This window comes from Pollicipes pollicipes, unplaced genomic scaffold (assembly GCF_011947565.3).
Source record: "Pollicipes pollicipes isolate AB1234 unplaced genomic scaffold, Ppol_2.1 Scaffold_4002;HRSCAF=4701_pilon_pilon_pilon, whole genome shotgun sequence".
In the NCBI taxonomy this organism is placed as follows: Eukaryota; Metazoa; Arthropoda; class Thecostraca; order Pollicipedomorpha; family Pollicipedidae; genus Pollicipes; species Pollicipes pollicipes.
The window spans coordinates 15,346,012-15,364,582 of record NW_023596420.1 but is presented as its reverse complement, the minus strand read 5'-3'; the positions used below and the strand labels follow the sequence as shown (position 1 = coordinate 15,364,582).

At 53.6% G+C, this 18,571-nt stretch overlaps 2 protein-coding genes across 8 annotated transcripts; one reads left to right on the top strand and one right to left on the bottom strand.

The window, feature by feature from the left end:
* Positions 1-413: 413 nt before the first annotated feature.
* Positions 414-10,596, bottom strand: Galt (Galactose-1-phosphate uridylyltransferase). Of its 7 annotated transcripts, XM_037216946.1 has the most exons (11): positions 10,506-10,559; positions 10,265-10,317; positions 7,806-7,837; positions 7,558-7,640; positions 5,398-5,567; positions 4,364-4,465; positions 3,919-4,022; positions 2,856-3,084; positions 2,227-2,443; positions 1,808-1,916; positions 414-1,698 (listed from the first exon to the last, which is right to left on the bottom strand). In XM_037216946.1, exons 4-11 carry the CDS (start codon positions 7,595-7,597, stop codon positions 1,599-1,601), a joined length of 1,071 nt encoding a protein of 356 aa, XP_037072841.1. In that variant the 5' UTR covers positions 7,598-7,640; positions 7,806-7,837; positions 10,265-10,317; positions 10,506-10,559; the 3' UTR covers positions 414-1,598. The 7 variants fall into 7 exon arrangements, with proteins under 7 accessions (XP_037072841.1, XP_037072843.1, XP_037072837.1 ...); XM_037216948.1 differs by lacking the exon at positions 7,806-7,837 and having other exon boundaries at positions 10,506-10,546; XM_037216942.1 differs by lacking the exons at positions 7,806-7,837; positions 10,265-10,317 and having other exon boundaries at positions 10,506-10,596.
* A 349-nt stretch (positions 10,597-10,945) lies between these two features.
* Positions 10,946-17,287, top strand: LOC119094141 (claspin). The gene is made up of 8 exons (XM_037217216.1): positions 10,946-11,158; positions 11,901-12,615; positions 13,035-13,142; positions 13,528-13,712; positions 14,109-14,503; positions 14,843-14,988; positions 16,267-16,372; positions 17,010-17,287. The coding sequence occupies exons 2-8, from the start codon at positions 11,920-11,922 to the stop codon at positions 17,285-17,287; spliced, it is 1,914 nt and encodes a 637-aa protein (XP_037073111.1). The 5' UTR covers positions 10,946-11,158; positions 11,901-11,919.
* Positions 17,288-18,571: the final 1,284 nt, after the last annotated feature.

Below are 18,571 nucleotides of genomic sequence, written 5' to 3'. Positions count from 1 at the left end.
CGCTGACTCGCCCTCTCCCGCCTCGCTGACTCGTCCTCTCCCGCTCTGCTGACCCGCTCTCGCCCGATCCGCTGACTCGCCCTCTCCCGCTCCGCTGACTCGCTCTCGCCCGCTCCGCTGGCTCGCGCTCTCCCGCTCTGCTGACTCGCTCTTGCCCGCTCCGCTGACTCGCCCTCTCCCGCTCCGCTGACTCGCCCTCTCCCGCTCTGCTGACTCGCTCTCGCCCGCTCCGCTGACTCGCCCTCTCCCGCCTCGCTGACTCGTCCTCTCCCGCTCTGCTGACCCGCTCTCGCCCGCTCCGCTGACTCGCCCTCTCCCGCTCCGCTGACTCGCCCTCTCCCGCTCCGCTGACTCGCTCGCGCCCGCTCCGCTGACTCGTTCTCGCCCACTCCGCTGACTCGCTCGTGCCCGCTCTGCTGAGGACACGTGCAGAGTCGTCCTGCCAGCGCCTCACACGTGTATTGATATCCAATCACAGGCCCGCATGGCACCGACACCGAAGAGCACGTAAATCGACCGATTCCCTGATGCTACCCGTCATAGAGCTACGCCCTCATTTCCCTGCCACCGGTCCACTTTCGGGGTGTATAAACTCACACGCTCACCCCCCCCCCCCCCCCCCCACCACCGGACTAGTGTCACACTGGCCGTGTATGTCCCGAATCCTGAGAAATAAACCCGTCATTGCGCTCCTGAACCTTACAGCCCGCACCAAGTCACACAAGCATCATTTCTGGCCAGCGCTTTTGACAAGCCAATATCGAGTCAATATCAAAACGTCTAAAGCGGAAAGTTTGTCGCCACGGCGCACGCAACGTCGCAACGTCCGGACCTCGCGCTCATGGGGCGCACCAGGTCAATACCGTTTCCATGAATAGTGGGCTTTGGCTTGAGTCATGTACCAGCAGTATAGTTTTACCGTTTCAATTCAGGCCCCTAACAGGCAACTCACGCCTTTAGCCTCGAAATTTGGGCGTCGTAAAACTAACAACTAAGTCAACGTTGCATGCCGCGTAATTTTGAACGCATGCCTTCGCGTGTCTTAATGAGTGTATGTACACATTTTGGTAAACAATTTCAATCACGCACACACGTGGACAAATACCACAGCAGTATGCAAACCATTGATCATATGACTAGCATTAGCGGCAATCTTCAGCATTCACAGCTTTAAATAGCACAAGCGGCACCATGCTACATGCCAGCAGTTCGACTCCTAGTGATCTTACCCGATTGACCATTGTCATCAGCTTTAAAAGCTCGGTACTGCAAAGCTCCCGTGTGATTCAACCACTAGTGCTTGCGAGGTAATGCAGGCACAAATCCACACCGACTCGTTCTATTAAACGCTGGAGGCAATCCACTGTGGTAACAGGAAGGCGTCAGACGGCCACACGCCGCTACTAGAAAAAATCTTGCGCGTGGCTTGGCTCGCTAGCCTCGCTTGAGCCGGCTCATAACAGAGACCGCGCGGACGCTGCGACACTGACCTGACCTCCACACCACGTGCGATGACCCCTCGGCCCTGTCCGCTCACCCCTGCCTCCCAACGTGTAACTCGACTATCCCCGCTACAGCCGGGGGCGACGCCGACCCGGCTACTGCGCCGTCTTGTAGTGCTGGGCCGAGCATGCGCGGAGCTTGTCGGCCGCCTGCTCCGGAGTCAGGTCACGCTGCGCCTGCGCCAGCATCTCGTACCTGGCGGACGGGTCAGCGGTTACGCCGTCAGACCTTGACCTGCGCACAGGTCACGCACACCGGTCTGCCGCCGGCGCACTGTCACACCGCATTCGTCGCGATAACTCACCCGACCATAAACTTCTTGACGGTGGAGGAGCGCAACAGCGGCGGCAGGTAGATGCCGTGAAACACCCAGTGCTGGCAGTCCTCCCCCATGGAATCGCCAGTCGGTGCGCCTGCGCAGTCAACGGCAACGAATCAGTGGCGTCAGCGTGAACGACCGTCGCGACGTTCTGGCTGGAGGCATGCGGTTAATGGTACTGACGGTATAATGACAATGTTCCGACACAATGCTGAATACAGCACGCATACGTGTCACATGCTGCAATCATAACGGGCCGCGCGTCTCGCGTTCCCAGTGAGGCGAGGAAACTCCCCCAGCCGCACTCATACCAATCAGAAACCCCGAAATAATCCAGCCGACCACCTCAGCCGCCGCCAAACGGCCGCAGCCAGCTGAGCACGCAAGACAGCGAGTCAGCTTACCGTGCCAGCCCATCGAGTAGGGGAAGTTGCAGCGGAATAGGTTGTCGTAGCGCGTGGTGACCTGCCGCATCATGTCGGCCAGCAGGCGCTGCTCGTCGTCGCTGAGGTCGGGCATGCGCAGCACGTGGCGGCGCGGCAGCACCATCATCTCGTACGGCCAGACGGCCCAGTGCGGCACCAGCGCCACAAACGCCGCGTTCTCACACACCACCCGCTCCTGGCGGCGGATGCGGAAACTAGTTTAAACTAGTAGGAAACTAGTAGGCGCGGCGCCCGCGACGCGGCGTCACACACGCCATCGGTGACGGAGGACACGTGCGGGTGTCAAAGTGTTGCGCCGTGGCCGCTACGGCGGCCGCCACAGGAGCAAAACTATACGACACACGGCTGCCCCCCAATGGAAGGGACAACGCCTGGCAGTTACAAGGGACCTAGGGTGAGGCACGCACACATTTTCATGAATGCAGCTATAAGGTGCTTCAGGGCACCATGAAAGCTGCTGCGATAGCATGCAACACACCGCACGACTAATTATAGTCAGATGACAGTCCGATGAAACTAGCATCCAAATCACGGTAAGCGTCGGCGCTGCTGCGACCAATCCTGCTCACGGCGCCGGCCCACCCCACCTTCTTGTCGAGCTCCTGCTGGAGGTAGTCGAGCAGCAGCGGCCGCTTGAACTTGGCCATGTACTGGCGCTGGTAATGGTCCTTGACGCGCGGCTCGTTCGGCATGAAGGACGAGGCCCAGATCTGACAGTGCGGGTGTGGGTTGCTGCACCCCATGATGGCACCCTTGTTCTCGAACACCTGCACCCAGCGGTACTTGAGGCCCAGTTCGATGGTCTCCGACACCCACCTGAAGAGCGCGAGCGCGGGTCCCGTGAGCAGCGCCGGCGGGAGCGAGCGACGCTCCACACTGCCCCAATCCGCGCCAATTGGTCTTTGCAGGGCGAGGGGGAGGAGGGGTAGGTCAGCCATGACCGGGTGCAGGTGGGCAAGGCTGACGACATGGCGCGGATGCTTTACACTGCGTGATGTGATTGATCACTGTCTAGCAGACGTAAAAGACCGCGTCATCGCACAAGGGCGAGGACAGATGATTGGTCTACAAGTAATTGCTGTAATGATACCGATTGGCAGTATCAACTGCAGCAGACCATGAGGTGATACAAACTGTAATAGACCGCGTCACCACGACCCGCATACTTCCTTCACGTAGTAAACGAAGGAAAGGATCAAAGGATGCATATCGCGGAGCGAATAATACCAAACAAACAAATAGCTGTGGCAGACATGAAGAAACAGAAGCGACAGTTCACACAGCTCTTTAGAGCTCCACTTGCTGCATGCATTCCTGTATGAGAGCTGCCATCACCAGATCAGCACGATCTTTAAAACAGTTGTATCTCCCCTCAGCCAGTCAGCGGATAGAAGTGCAACCATACACCAGCTTCCTTGCAGTACTCAACAACAAAATAAGATAACAGAAGTCCATATGCAATGGCAAACAATAGCAATAACCAGGTTAGCAATGACTTAGGTTAGTAGTAGGTTAGCATTCAGTCACCAATACTCAAGAAAAGAAACTTAAAGCCCCAATCCATATTTGCACATGCCAAAAGGGCAACACAGCCTGCGGGACAAATGCTCAGACTATGATCTACGTGTTCGCGATGTGTGGCAAGCTGACCTCTCAACGACCTTGGTGACCTCGTCCAGAGTCATCAAAGGCAGCGTGATGTCCGACCTCGGATGAAAGCACATGACCCTGCACGTGCCCAGCGCTGGAGCGCACTGAAACAGCACCGACGCGGCATCACTGGCCAGGCCCGAACAGCGTCAAAGCGTGACGTCATCGAGCGCAGTGAAGCAGCGCAGACGCGACACCACTGGCCAGGCCCGAACAGCGCCAGAGCGTGGCGTCACTGAGCGAGTGAGGCAGCGCAGATGTGATACCACTGGCCCGGCCCGAACAGCACCAGAGCGTGACGTCACTGAGCACAGTGAGGCAGCGCATACGTGATACCACCGGGCAGGCCCGAACAGCACCAGGGCGTGATGTCATCGTAGACATCACAACAGCACTTTCGACGCTTCCGCGCCTCCGACGCCGCGCGGTGCAGGGCGGGCCAAACCTGGAAGAGCGGGTTGTCCGACTTGGGCACGGGTGGCGCGTCCTCCAGCAACGCCGGGAAGTCGTTGGTGAACACGTACGTCGATTCGTAGTCCGGGTTTACCTGCAGTGGCGGGAGGCAGGGGCGGTCACGCAAGGTCGGAGCCGACCGAGACAAGGGTGCGGCGCCGTGGGAGACCAATCAGGTTGCGGAAGGTGGGCGAAGTCCTGCTCAAATTTCTCACGCATATCGCGTTAGAGCGAGATGGTGCACTCCCTGGAGCCGAACACGTCACAACTTTTAGTTATATCTTGAGCGAGAGATGCTTCGTGACTGTTGGTAGGTCCTGACAGCCTGCATTCTACGATGCGGCACACACAGCCGAAATACGATTTTTTCATCCGGCAAACTTGAACTGCTGGCGCATGCCATGTGACCACGCCATAATCAGCTGCTGAAGCTATACGGCGTCGCCTGCCTCTCGCCCTCGCAGGAAGGGCGGGCATTGCTAGCATCCAGTTTGACTCATAAAAGCTTTTCATCCGTTTATAACAGGAGGCGTGACGCACGTCCAACTGCATCCTCTTAGGGAGCGCCAGCGACTGCAGATGCCATATTAACACTCAAGGGTCGTGGCGCCACCGGGGCTCGAACCCAGCCACCCCATGTGAGTGGCGAGGGCACTAACCACTCTGTCACTACCCACCGCGAAAAAAAAAATATGTTAGGCAGATAAGACAATTTAAGCATACCGAACTGCTTAGCTGGCTAGCACATCAATTTTGATGATAGCCATTCACATAATTGGTCCACGACTTAGCACACCGAATACTGCAACCAATATATACAAAATCAACACTGATGCCCTGTCTTTGCACCTTGGGTTGGCTTGTTGTCATTAACTTAACACAAACCAGACTGTGGGGGGCCAAAAGCCATATGGGGCAACACATGTGACATGCCTCAATCCTGACTCATTGTTACAATTCCGCGGACCGGACTACTGGACAGCGTGACCATATGTTAACAGGTCAGAGGGTGAGGTGTGTTCCCACCTGTCCATTGGGCCGCGTGACGCCCGGGCAGAGTGGGTTCTTGGCGTCGTGCGCGGGCACGCTTTCCTCAGCTGGCTTCTCCACCTGGCCACTCCAGGGGCGCTTACAGCGGTGCGGCGACACCAGCACCCACTCGCCTTTCAGAGGGTTGTACCGAATGTGCTGGTGCTCTGGAAAGTCAAGCAGATGTTATTTCATGAATGACTGGGCACTGTGGGCCTTGAACCTGGTGCATTACATGTGGGCCAGTCAAAACATACACTTCAAATTCCATATATAAAAGGTGGTTCATTTTTTTCAGGCAGGGCAGGCATCAGCTGCATCCAAAAATGGCAGTGCAGCTCCGAAAACTGGAATCCAATTTGCCTAAATGTCCCCAGGTTTAAGTCAAATGGGACTCCTCATACAAATTTTTGGAACCTACACTCCTGCACCATCCAAAACATATTTAAATCAAAGACTGCCTTTCAGCACTGTGATGAAACATTTGTGCCTGAGCAATCCATTTGCACATATCACTGTCAGTATTGTGACATGTTGCATGTGCATGCCCTGGTGATTGTTCATGTACTGTTGGTGTCACATGCAGTAGTGGCTTGTACGTTGGTTGCTTGGTGCATGTGGTCATGGACGCTCTCGTTGCTGCATGCTGCACGCTCTTATGCTAGCTCCCAGGGCTGCATGTGGTGTATGGCTAGTTGCCAGCTAATGAGTCCTTTGCATGTGTTGCAGAATGGGTGTCTAGTTTGACAGTGCACTACTTCCTGAATAAACCACAGTTTGGCAGTTGTCTCAGTATCATCCAACTGACCCCACTTCAATGCATCAGACTCAAACAGTTTTTTGTACTGGTCTTGAAAATTTCCAAGTGACATCCAGCTGGCATGAAGGTGTATTAGTTATAGGCTGTAGCATGCATCCTGTTCCTTGATATGAAATTGACAGAGTGACAATAAATAAAAAAAAACATTAACATCTATTTGGAATCCAACACATAGACAATTGACAACTTTGGTGATACTAGTGGTCGGGCATCATTGATGCAGTTATATTGAACATATTTTTGCTCTGCAAAATACACTCCCTTATTTTCTTGGATATATTTTATCATTCCCTTACACACACACACACACACACACGCACGCACGCACGCACGCACGCACGCACGCACGCACGCACGCACACACGCACACACACACACCACACACACACACACACACACACACACATATATATATATATATATATATATATATATATATATATATATATCTTTGTCTTCTGGAGAGTTTCTTTTTCAATGGGTTTATATATATACATAACCCAACCCACCTAACCTAACCTAACCAAAACTAACCTAACCTAACCTAACCTAACCTAACCTAACCTAACCAAACCTAACCTAACCTAACCTAACCTAACCTAACCTAACCTAACCTAACCTAACCTAACCTAACCTAACCTAACCTAACCTAACCTAACCTAACCTAACCTAACCTCCCCACCCTATATCCCCTTCAACCCAGTGTCCTATTGGCATCCATGTTCCATGCCATATATAGGTACCATATAGTGAGCTTTTACTTAGCTGTCATGTTCTCATTTTGCTTTACATTCCCCGCCCAATCCCCCTGCAACCCATCGCCCCATTGGCGTTGAGGATCACATTTCATGGATTCTTGCTACCTTGGCCCCCCTACATTTTTATGGTTCTTGATGCTGCTTGATGCACAGTAACGTTGTGACCGCACGCAGCAATGGCGCCGGGGTCGCGGCTTCCGTGCGTTTGCAGCAGTCAGATGTTCGGTATCGTAATTAGTTAAGTTGCAAGGTAAGAGTATAGATGACCTGTTTTACCATTAATCATGATTTTTACCATGAATCCATTTTATTTGATTTACCATGATTTACCATTAATCATGTTCAGCCTTAAAAACAACGATTGATGTACAATGCTCTTTTGTAACACGAGGTACCAATGTATACCCTGACCGCATAGTGGTCTTCATTGGGACTCAAAAATCCAAGGGATAAAGTTCTGGTAGGCCCATCCCTGTTCAGATACCCATCCATGCGATGCAGGAAAACAAATTTGCCTGCATTCCCAAAGTCACCTTGAGCAGCATTCATGTCATATCTTTGAATGAGGTACATACTCACCATTTGGCTGAAATACTAGAAGACCTTCTGCCTGTGACATGATTGCTCAGCACAATCACTCCTTATCCATAAGCAGCTAATTCCTGAAAAATAAAATGTGTGGCACAATGACCACCAAACACAACTCAAATAAGGGTCAGGGTGTACTTTACTACCTAATGTTAGAAAAAATCCTTATACACCGTTCATCATGTTTAAGGCAGGACATATCGCAAATAATCACAAAAGAGGTAGATCCATGCTCTTACCTTCAAATTTCGGTCAGGGTGTACTTGCCTACCTAACATTAGAAAAAAAATCATTGTACACCATTTGTCGTGTTTAAGGCAGGACATATCGTAAATAATCTCAAAACAGGTAGAATCATGCTCCTACCTTCGAATTTCAATAACTTCGATGGCGGGCTCCCGAGCGCCGCGCGCACCGCACCGCCTCGACTCCCCAGCGCCGTTTCTGCGTTGCCGTTGCGTAAATACAATATTTCTGCTTACCAAGAACTCTACAAAATGTACGGGACCAAGGTAAACCATTCGTCGTGTTTAAGGCAGGACATATCGTAAATAATCACAAAACAGGTAGATTCATGATCTACCTTCAATTTTTTATAATTACGATGGCGAGCTCACCGAGCGCCGCACACACACGCACCCGCGACACCGGCGCCATTACTGCGCGGGTCACAACATTACTGCGCATCAAGCCGCATCACGGAACCATAAAATGTGGCGGGCCAAGGTCACAAGACATCCATGAAATTTGATTCCTCGACGCCAACGGGACCATGGGTTTTTGCACGGGGGATTGGGTCGGGAATGTAAAGCAAAATGAGAACATGCAGCCAAATAAAAGCTCACTATATGGCACCTAATATTATGCATGGAATGGACAACCAATGGGGCTGGGTTGAAGGGGAATAGGGGGGGAGGTAGGTTAGGGTTAGGTTAGGTTAGGTGTAGGTTAGGTTAGGTTAGGTTGGGTTAGGTTAGGGTAGGTTAGCTTAGCTAAGCTTAGGTTCGGGTCTTTTTCAGGTTAGGTTAGGTAGGTAGGTTAGGTTAGGTTAGGTTAGGTTAGGCTTAGATAGCTAGCTTAGGTTCTGGTCTATTCCAGTTAGGTCAGGTTAGGTTAGGTTAGGTTACTAGGTTAGGTTATGTTATGTTAGGTTCGGTTAGGTTAGGCTAGTTTAGTATATGGTCGGGAACTCTGGGATTGGGGGGGGAATGTTAAAGCAAATGATAACATGGCAGCTAAATAAAAAGCTCACCCATATGGCACCTATATAGCATGGAACATGGACACCAATGAATGCTGGGTGAAGGGGATATAGGTTGGGAGTTAGGTTAGGTTAGGTCTAGGTTAGGTTCGGTTAGGTTAGGTTAGTTAGGTTAGGGTAGGTAGCTTAGCTAAGCCTTAGGTTTCTGGTCATCTCAGGTTAGGTTAGGTTAGGTTAGTAGGTTAGGTTAGGTTAGGTTAGCTTAGATTAGCTCAGCTTAGGTTCTGGTCTATTCTCAGTTAGGTTAGGTTAGGTTAGGTTAGGTTAGGTTAGGCTAGTTTAGGATATGTTCTGGACTATTCTGGCCTGTGTGTTTCAGAAATGTACCTAAACTCGATAAGAAACGATTTGGGTTGCTTTATTATTGTTACCTTGGTCCCGTACATGTTTTATGGTTTTTGATAAGCAGAAATATTGTGCTTTCGCAACAACGCAGAAACGGCGCTTGGGAGTCGAGGCGGTGCGGTGCGGTGCGCGCGGCGGGAGCTCGCTATCGTATTTATTAAAATTCGAGGGTAGGAGCATGATTCTATCTGTTTTGAAATTATTTACGATATGTTCCGCCTTAAACACGACGAATGGTTTGCCTTGGTCCCGTACATTTTGTAGAGTTCTTGGTAAGCAGAAATATTGTATTTACGCAACGGCAACGCAGAAACGGCGCTGGGGAGTCGAGGCGATGCGGTGCGCGCGGCGCTCGGGAGCCCGCCATCGAAGTTATTGAAATTCGAAGGTAGGAGCATGATTCTACCTGTTTTGAGATTATTTACGATATGTGCCGCCTTAAACACGACGAATGGTGTGCAATGATTTTTTCTAACGTTAGGTAGGAAAGTACACCTACACCTAAATTTTTCATAATTACAATGGCGAGGTCCCGAGCGCTGCACACACACAGCAGCCGCGACACCGGCGCCATTACTGTGCGCGGTCACAACATTACTGCGCATCAAGCAGTATCAAGAACCATAAAAATGCACCTGGCCAAGGTAGCAATAATCCATGAAATAATTTGATCCTCGATGCCAACGCCAACAGGACGATGGGTTGCGGGGGGGGGATTGGGTGGGGAATTAAAGCGATGCCAACAGGACGATGGGTTGCCGGAGGATTGGGTGGGGAATGTAAAGCAAAATGAGAACATGGCGGCTAAATAAAAGCTCCCTATACGGTACCTATATATGGCATGGAACATGAATGCCAATGTGATGCTGGGTTGGTGCGGTGTGTGCAGCACTCGGGAGCTATCATATTGGTTAAAATTTGAAGGAAGGAGCATGATTCTACCTGTTTTTAGATTATTTACAATATGTTCCACCTTAAACATGACAAATGGTGTACAATGATTTTTTCTAGCATTAGGTAGCAAAGTACACCTACACTGAAATAAGTGCTGGAAAAGTGCAAGCAAATACTACTGCAGAGCCAACAGTGCACCTGTTTCATTCTGGAATCCCTCTTGCATGCTGTCTTCATAATGTTCCACAGTACTGGCATGGAAAGAAGTATTAATGAGGGTGAGCCTAGGTTCAGGAGCCACATATTCAAGCACCTGGGAACTGTGATTGTCCCAAACATATGCAGTCACCAGAGATGGCCGGCCGAAGATCCATATCTGCTAAAAAAGCGTACTTGTTATCTTCGAGAGCGCGATCGTTGTATTTATCGGAACACTTACACAGCCTTGGTCGCAACGATCGTTTCCAACCAAACGTAACATTCGCAGTGTATGCTCACCAATTCCGCATACACCGGCACTCACTCCACAACCCCTCAGTTTCACGACAATTCCGTCAGTTTTGCCGCGTTTGCCGCTTCGAAAATCAGCTGAAAGCATAAGTAGTTTATATGCTACCAAATCGGGAGAACTCTAATTATAGTAATAAGATCAAAGATCGAAGGCATTTGTCGCGCTTGGGATGTAAAAGAATATGATTAAATATTTTCAATCAAAAGTGACTTATAAGTGGTTCAAAAATCACCTGCCTCTGATTTTGTTCGTGGGGCTTTTGTCAAAATGTTCTGGTAAGAAAGGCCGACAGAAATTTTTGTATGCGTGACCAGTAATAAGCGCGCGTAAGCTCGAAATCTGCGCGGTCTCAGACGACGTTTCGCGATATTGAGCACTCGTTGAACCTCTGTCGCGCTGAGTGCCGTGTTATGTTCGGTGTTCTGTCGCTCTTTAGATGCTTCCAGGATACCAGCATTTCATAATTAAATTAAGTAACATCAACTACCCCAGAAGTCCAGGTGGAATTGATAGCTGTATTTCGGCATTGAATGTCCCGGTTGGACGAGGTTTTCTCGCTTTTGTGGATTTGTAGTTGCGAGGTAAGTGTAATGGATATTAATATGTAAGTGTTGAAATAAGTTTTAAGCCTGCTTACCTGCATGCTACGCCTCAGACATTGATATGTGGCAAATGCCAGTACTCATATTTAAGTACTTTGACAAATTGTGCCTCTTAGTGCTTTGTTATGCCATTTTTGACCCACAACTGTCTTGTACAAGTATGGTAGGTGGGCGTGCTAGTTTTTCCAGTGTCAAAGTAACATATGCAGATTTTACTTCCCTCACCTGTCCATGGTTTGCATAGCGTGTGGTCAGTTGGTGATGCTGCCACTGGTCTTGCAAATGCTGGTCAATCAGCTTGGACTTATTCAAGCATGTTTGATGTTTGCCATTTTATTTTGCATTATGTGAAGTTGTAGAAGGGCTTTGATATTGGTTTGATGGTGCTGCTGGACCAGCACACTTTGGAAGAAGAACTCTTGGTTTTCATTAGCTTGTGTAATGTGGTGGTGATCGGTGTCTGCGAGCCACTTATTGGATGCAGGGTTGGCATGCATTGAGGTCTGAATGGGGAAAAAATCTTCCACTCAAACTGAGAACTTAAAGTTCTGAGATTGGGCTGAAGTTATCTGCAAAAGTGTGTATTTTTCATAGGCTTGATGTTAAATCATGAGTGAAACATTCCACACTGATGCATTTTAGCCACATTGAAAATATGCAATGCACATGAACTGCACAATTTGATGATATCATTGATATCCTTGTGTGTACTCATTTTCAGACTCAGGAACATTGATGTCATGGCAGCAGCTGTAGTGGACTCCTCCATCCAGATGAACATTGTGGACAGCTCTCTGGGATCAACAAATGATCCCCCTCCTGATCAACCTGATGGGCCTCTGCTGCCAGCCAGTTCATCTCCAGCAACTGACTGCAGTGGACAGATGGCCAACTCAGCACTCACAGCCAGTGATGCGCTGACAGGCGCGGACGACAGCGACAACGAGCCGACGTCGGGGCCGACACGCGCGCGCCACCCAGCCGTCGGCAGCGACGGGGACTCGGCCGGGCCCGGCCGGGCGGCGGACGACTCCGGGACAGACGTGGAGGCGGATGCGGTGCCGGCCCGCATGCGCGTCCGCCGTCTGGTCATCGAGAGTGATGAGGAGGAGAGAGGAGCCGCGGGCGGTGGCGATCAGGAGGAGGTGGACGATGCGGCAGCAGGCGCTCGGCAGGAAGGGACGGGGACCGCTGCCGTGACCTCGCAGGCGCGCCGACGGACCTGCCGCCTGGCGTCGGACAGCGAGGAGGAGGACGAGGAGGTCCAGCCCGGCGGCGGTGCAGGTGGCGCCACCGCGGCCGGCGACGATAAGGTGAAGACGGACGGGGCTGAGGACGCAGCAGCGGCGGCCGAGCGACGGAGGGAAAGGAACCTGAAACAGCTCCTGGCGCTCGGTGACAGCCCGTCTGAGGAGGACGAGCGCCCGGAGCAGGCGGTGAGGCCCGCCACACGTCAGCCGACGCGGCTGGTCGGGTCACAGTGGAGCAGCATTGTGGGCTCTGCTCACAGCAGGGTGGCTGCTACTGACAGCTTAGTGATCTTAAATTAGCAGTGAATGAACAAAGGTCACTGACATTAAAAAGTTGGCCTCGTGCTGCCAAGGAGTCACCCGTTGCCGCAAGCTATCAGCGCTGCCAGTAGCTAGGTGCAGTATCTAAATGATGCTATGCACTGCTCTCCAAGCAACCTTGAAAGGACATATGCTGTGTTGCCCAATACTGCCATGTACCAATGGCTGGTACTGTAAATAACGATGTGAGCTTTTCTGTAAGACTTCTTAGAATATGACAAGCAGTGATGTTGGAATTATTTTCCCTGGCGTGTCATGCATTAATATTGGGAATTAATTTTCAGCTCACGACGGATTTGGAACATGGAGAGGAAGCTGGATCACGTCTACCAGCTGAAAAGAAAAAATCACATAAGAAGTTACAACAGACAAGTCCCAGGAAGAGTGGGAAGGCATGTATCCACAAATACCTCCATCTTCTTCCTTTTTTCCTTTCATTCTTTTTTTAAGCGAGCACAGCTCACGTCGTCGTCTCTCCCCCCCCCCCCTCCCCAAGGTGTGTGGCAGGCATCGTCAGCGGTAGCCGTTACGCCCAGAGGCAGCGGCGCGACGACAGACCGAACCAGGGCCATCCACGCGGCAGCCTGGGGTCGTAACCTCTTGACCATCACACCCCTGCAGCCGGGACATTCAGTGGTGATCGTAGGTCAGCATACATGCTGAGTGGGACCCAAGCTGTAGCCTAGCAACACCTGTGACGTCACGGGTCGGCACCAGGGTTGGAACGGCATGCCAATCAGCTGCCCTCCAAGGCTGACTCCCGCTCTCCGCACGCAGGAGGCGGCTGAGCAGATGCGGCAGATCCGCAGCGCCGCCCAGCGGCGCACGCGCGAATCACGCCTGAACCTGCCCTACCACCGGCCGCGCCAGCGCACGCTGCACGAGTTCCTGTCCCGCCGACAGCGCGCCGCCCCGATGTCCGACGACCTGCGCCTGTCGCGCGCCGACGTCCACACCGTGTCGTAAGTGTCCCGCCAGACGAGTGGGCCGGAGCCGGGGTCCTGCTGCCAGACCTGTCGCAGGTTAGCCTGTTGTTGGTCTCCAATTATGCGGTGCATAGGGGAAGATCAAAGCAATGGAAAGAATCGTAATATTTTCGGATATTCTTGGCTCATGTCATACAACAGGACACTTTTTGCTGAATCTTGGCTGGGCACTCCCGTCAGGTCACTCAAGCTGTCTTCCAGCCACGCAACAGTCGAGCCATGTCGTAATTACTCGTACGGTTGGCTCCAGTCGTTTTTGTGAATTTGATGAATCATATTTCGCATGAAAAACAAATTAGTAAGTGGTTATGCCCCTGTGATCCTTCTACAAGCAAAACACTGGCTAGCCATCCGTTCATGACTGTCTGACAGGCGCCGCCTTGAGGAGACCGAGAAAGAGATCGAGGAGTTTTACCGCTCGGCCTCTGAGCCGGAGGACGGCGCCAATTCGGACCCGGAGTGGGCCCCGATCGACACCACCACCGCCGCTGCCGCTGCCGCCGCCACTGCCGCCGCCACCGCCACTGTCGCCGCCGGTGTCGCCTCCGCATCCGCCTTGGCCACCCGCTCGCTGGAAGACGTCCCCGAGCGGGCTCCGGACCCGGAGGAGGACGACGCGGCGCTCATGTCGCAGTCGTCGCAAAAGGTGCAGGAGTGGTTGGTGGGGGTGCAGCAGGGCGCCACCGACGCCGACGCGGCCGCTGACGACACCGCGATGACGGACGCTGGAGATGCCGCCTCGGCGAGAGCGCCGGAGCCGGCCACCGGCGCCGGCGCCGAGCCGGCCGCGGTGCTGGCTCCGGCGCGAGACGAGCCAAGCGTCGGGCCGCCGCCGGCCGCCGACGAGGCGCGCTCCGTCTCCGCCGACACGGAGACCACCAGCCTGGCGCCCGGCGACAGCGCCTCGCAGGTCAACGCGCGCGCCGCCGTCACCGCCGCCGGCGCCGCTGGTGATGCCGCTACCGCCGCCGGTGATGCCGCTGCCACCGCTGGTGATGCCGCTGCAGCCGCCGGTGATACCGCTGCCGCTGCCGGGCCGCCGCCGCGGCTAGCGGCTCTGGCGGCGCGCCTGCCTGACGCCGTGCTGCGTTCGACGCCGCGGCTAGGACCGCGTTGCGACGTGGTGTCGCTGGACAGCGACGATGAGGGGCCACCCGGACCGGCCGGGCTCGACGAGCTGGTGCAGCGATTCATCAGGCACTCCAGCGCCAAACCCAAGACGGCAGAGAAGAAGACGATCAATATCAGGTGGGTGCGACCGAGTGGCTTTTGCCACGTTGAGGTACCGCTGGCGGTGTAGTGGTTAAACTGCGGCTCGTCCCGCTTCATTCGGAAAATCTAATGGCGGTCCAGAGGCCGTTGAAGGCATGCTACGCAAGTGTGCCCACTTGTATGAAATTTGAACGGGTCCCATATTGTGAAATGTTCCTCACGAGTTTTCCACCGTTTGCTTTGTTGGACCTTCTCCAAGTTATAGGCGATGGCCAGGTGGGGCTGCCAGCGGGGCTATAACTTTACAATCACCAATTACACCGCCAACTGCTTGTCAGCAGTAAGTAACTCACTTCAATACAAGTACTGTCACACTCACTTGTGAGCAATAAACAACTCGCCTCTGTACAAGTTTTGCCACACACTTTTCAAGACACTTAAGGGCAGGATGTTACGTCAGTTGGTGTATGTGTGCAACGTTGCAACGTCATCGCTTTCTCACTCACTGTATTAGGAAGGGAACGTAAAATTTTCAAATCGCGACAACAGTTGAGGACCGTCGGTTGGAAACAGGTCCGAATCTCGACGACCATGCTTCACAGCGACACCAGACTTATCAGCGCTCGCGTTGGAGAAAACGCACACCTATACTGGGAGACGTGTGGCTCCAAGTGTGCCAACTCTCACGTGGCGTGCGCAAACCGTGGATCCTCCCGTTCTCTACCATTTTCATGGATTGATATCCGATTTTCGGAAGCGGAGCAAGTGGAAATATAAAACGAGCTGTACGGCGCTGATTGGAACGAACAAAGTAGCGCGCAGCGTAGGCGACTGACCAACGACGTGGGAGAGCACACCTCTGGAAGTCATGAAACGCGCGCCAGCAATAGACCGAAAATCCAGCGATGCCACGTTTTCAGAAACCACGCTCAAACGGAATGAGCTGTGGCTTGGCCGCAGTGAAACCGAGCCACAAACCTTTCGGTGCATGTTCAGTCATAATGTGCATTGTGGCGTTCAAGCCCGTGACGACTTTGTTCCTCCCTCACCGCGGTGGGAGCGACACTAGTATACCTTGACCCGTCCCACCCCCTCCTCCGAGCTGCCGACTCCCTGCTGCACCGACGGTGACTTCGCGTCCCTGCTGCTGCACCAACGGTGACCCCCCCCCCCCCCCTCCCGCAGCCTGGTGCGGCTGGAGAGTGACGAGGCGGGCGGCGAGCGGCTGGTGGCTGACTCTGTGCCCGTCACGGTGACGACGGGACGCGAGCCGGCGCCGGCCGCCGGGCCGCCGGGCGCCCAGCGCCAGCGCCTGCAGCGACTGCTGCTGAGCACCGTGCGCCGGCGCCGCGAGGAGGCGCGTCAGCGCCGCGAGCGCCAGTACCGTCTCGACAACGAGGAGCGGGTGGACGACAGCTACCTCGGTCAGTTTGCCCCGGCGGCCCAGGGGTTGCCGGTGTCAAGGGCGGGCCCTCCACCTGGCATCGGGTGAAAGGGGCTCCGCATCGCGCTGGGTGAGCTAGGGGAAGGGGGGGGGGGGGGCGTGGGGGCTCCACATCGCGCGCATGCCAATAGGTCGTTTCTCAAAAGCTAGGTGTGGAGAGATGTAAGCTTGTTTATTTACCGTCATGTCATGAAGGCAAGAGACCCCTCAATGTAGGTGGTCAGTGGTGTGCGTGGAATGAGAGGTCAAGGTACTGCAAGCAGTGACTGCGTGGCCACAGCGCTCCTTACTATGGAAGTTTGATGTTGGTTTGATCCCGGGAGTAGTTCTGCGTGTCGAAGTGAATGGCTGTTTTTTGGGGAGGGCAGTTTATTTTCGCGCGGACTGTAGCTTCCCGCTCGTGATCAGCATGAGACGCCGTCAACGACACGCGGAAGTAAGCGGTTTCCGTGCTGTGCTGTGGAACGTTGCCACGATCCTTATATCCTGGAACTGAGTTATATATATATATATATATATATAATATATATATATATATATATATATATATAAAGTGGTCAATCGTGCGGCGCTCCGCGCCTCTGCCTCCGCCTCCGCTAAAGGTGCGCGGTCCACAGACGACTTGCCCGATGAAGAGGCGGAGCCCAGTGACGTCAGCAGCGGTAGCGGCGAATCAGAGCCCGAGGAGGAGGCGCCACTGGTGGACAAGCCCCGTCCCCGCTGCTCACTAGTTGACGACGAGGCCGATGACGAGGAGAACGGGTACGAGGATGAGGACGAGGACCATCTGGGGAAGGACGGGGACAGCTGCGCGGATGCGGTCGAAGACGAGGACGACGACGAGGAGGACGAGCTGAATCTGGTGCTGGAGGACGATGACGGTGAGTGGTACTGATCGAGTGTTGGTGAGCAATCTTCTCGGGATGTATAGCTCTGCTAAAACCTTAGGCTAGGAATGAGTTTATGCTTTATTTGGTTTTGTTCATTGGGCTCTTAGTGCTGGAATTCTTCTGATCTCCGGCATAAGACAGCGAAGAAACGTTGCTTATTCCGTATCCGTACTGTCCCGGCCCGCTCTATTCTGTTCCGTGTGAACACGAGTAGGCGTGTGACCCAGTTTGACCCACTGTTACCCTACATGACCCGCTGTGACCCGGCAGACGCTGGGCCGGCCGACGCGCCATCCTGCCGCGGCAGCTTCGTCACCGAGCCGGAGCTGTTCTGCACACAGCCGGACGCCCGTCAGTCCGGTGGGTCACGTGCCATCTCGTGGCCTCCGAACTCCGAGGGGGGGTGGGTGAGGCGTCTGCTGGTCGGACGAGCCAGTGGTGCTCTGTGTGTGCACCGCTCCTGTGGCAGTCAAGCGTCAGAGGTCGGGCGGCCCGTGACAGTCTCACTGCAGTTGGACGTGGCTGCTGCCGTCTTGTTTAATCCACGTCTCCATCTTTATATTGTCCTTATTTGATCCACCACGACGGTGGAGGGCTGGTTAACGCACGCCCTCGCCTCCCTTCCGACGACGCTGTTACTGAATAGCCGGCCTGTCACGTTGCAAGTTGGGTATTCAGTTTTCTGTGTAGGAAATGCACTCGCCAAGATTGGAAATTCGGCCTAATGGGATCGCATGGCTGCCTTTTATTTAGAAGCAACAGCTATGTTTGCTTCAACACCAGTCACCACTAGTTCTGTCAGTGTTTGCCGCTCGTCACCACGTTCATCGTCACTGATGTGATGTTACCGCCGGTTCTTCGCCCGGTCTGGGTGATGCCACCTCCAGCCGTGGCGTCTGACGTGACGTAACCTCCGGTCGTAGCCTTTGACGTGACGTAACTTCCGGTCGTGGCCTCTGACGTGATTTAACCTTCCGTCGTGACCTCTGACGCGACGTAACCTCCGGTCGCGACCTCTGACGTGATTTAACCTTCCGTTTGGACTTCTGACGTGGCGTAACTTTTCATTGTGACCTCTGACGTAATATAACCCTCCGTCGTGACCTCTGACGCAACGTTACCCCCGGTCGCGACCTCTGATATGCCGTAACCTTTCGTCGTGACCTCCGACGTACGGCCTTGCCACCGCCCGCCACTTCCTGTGACGTCCTCACTAGCCCTGTGTCAAACTTTGTGAGGTCACCTCCTGTCGTGACGCCCGCTGTATCGCCAGGTGACGCGCCGAGCGG

What these genes read in the sequence shown, in the direction of transcription:
- Galt (XM_037216942.1), bottom strand. Translation starts at nt 7,597, where the DNA reads ATGTCACAGGCAGAAGGTCTTCTAGTATTTCAGCCAAATG. An exon ending in TCTAGTATTTCAGCCAAATG is followed by an intron (nt 5,568 to 7,557) that starts GTGAGTATGTAC and finishes TTGACTTTCCAG; the next exon opens with AGCACCAGCACATTCGGTAC. An exon ending in CGGACAACCCGCTCTTCCAG is followed by an intron (nt 4,023 to 4,363) that starts GTTTGGCCCGCC and finishes GTGCTGTTTCAG; the next exon opens with TGCGCTCCAGCGCTGGGCAC.
- LOC119094141 (XM_037217216.1), top strand. Translation starts at nt 11,920, where the DNA reads ATGGCAGCAGCTGTAGTGGACTCCTCCATCCAGATGAACATTGTGGAC. An exon ending in ACGAGCGCCCGGAGCAGGCG is followed by an intron (nt 12,616 to 13,034) that starts GTGAGGCCCGCC and finishes ATTAATTTTCAG; the next exon opens with CTCACGACGGATTTGGAACA. An exon ending in AGCGCCGGAGCCGGCCACCG is followed by an intron (nt 14,504 to 14,842) that starts GCGCCGGCGCCG and finishes CGCCGCGGCTAG; the next exon opens with GACCGCGTTGCGACGTGGTG.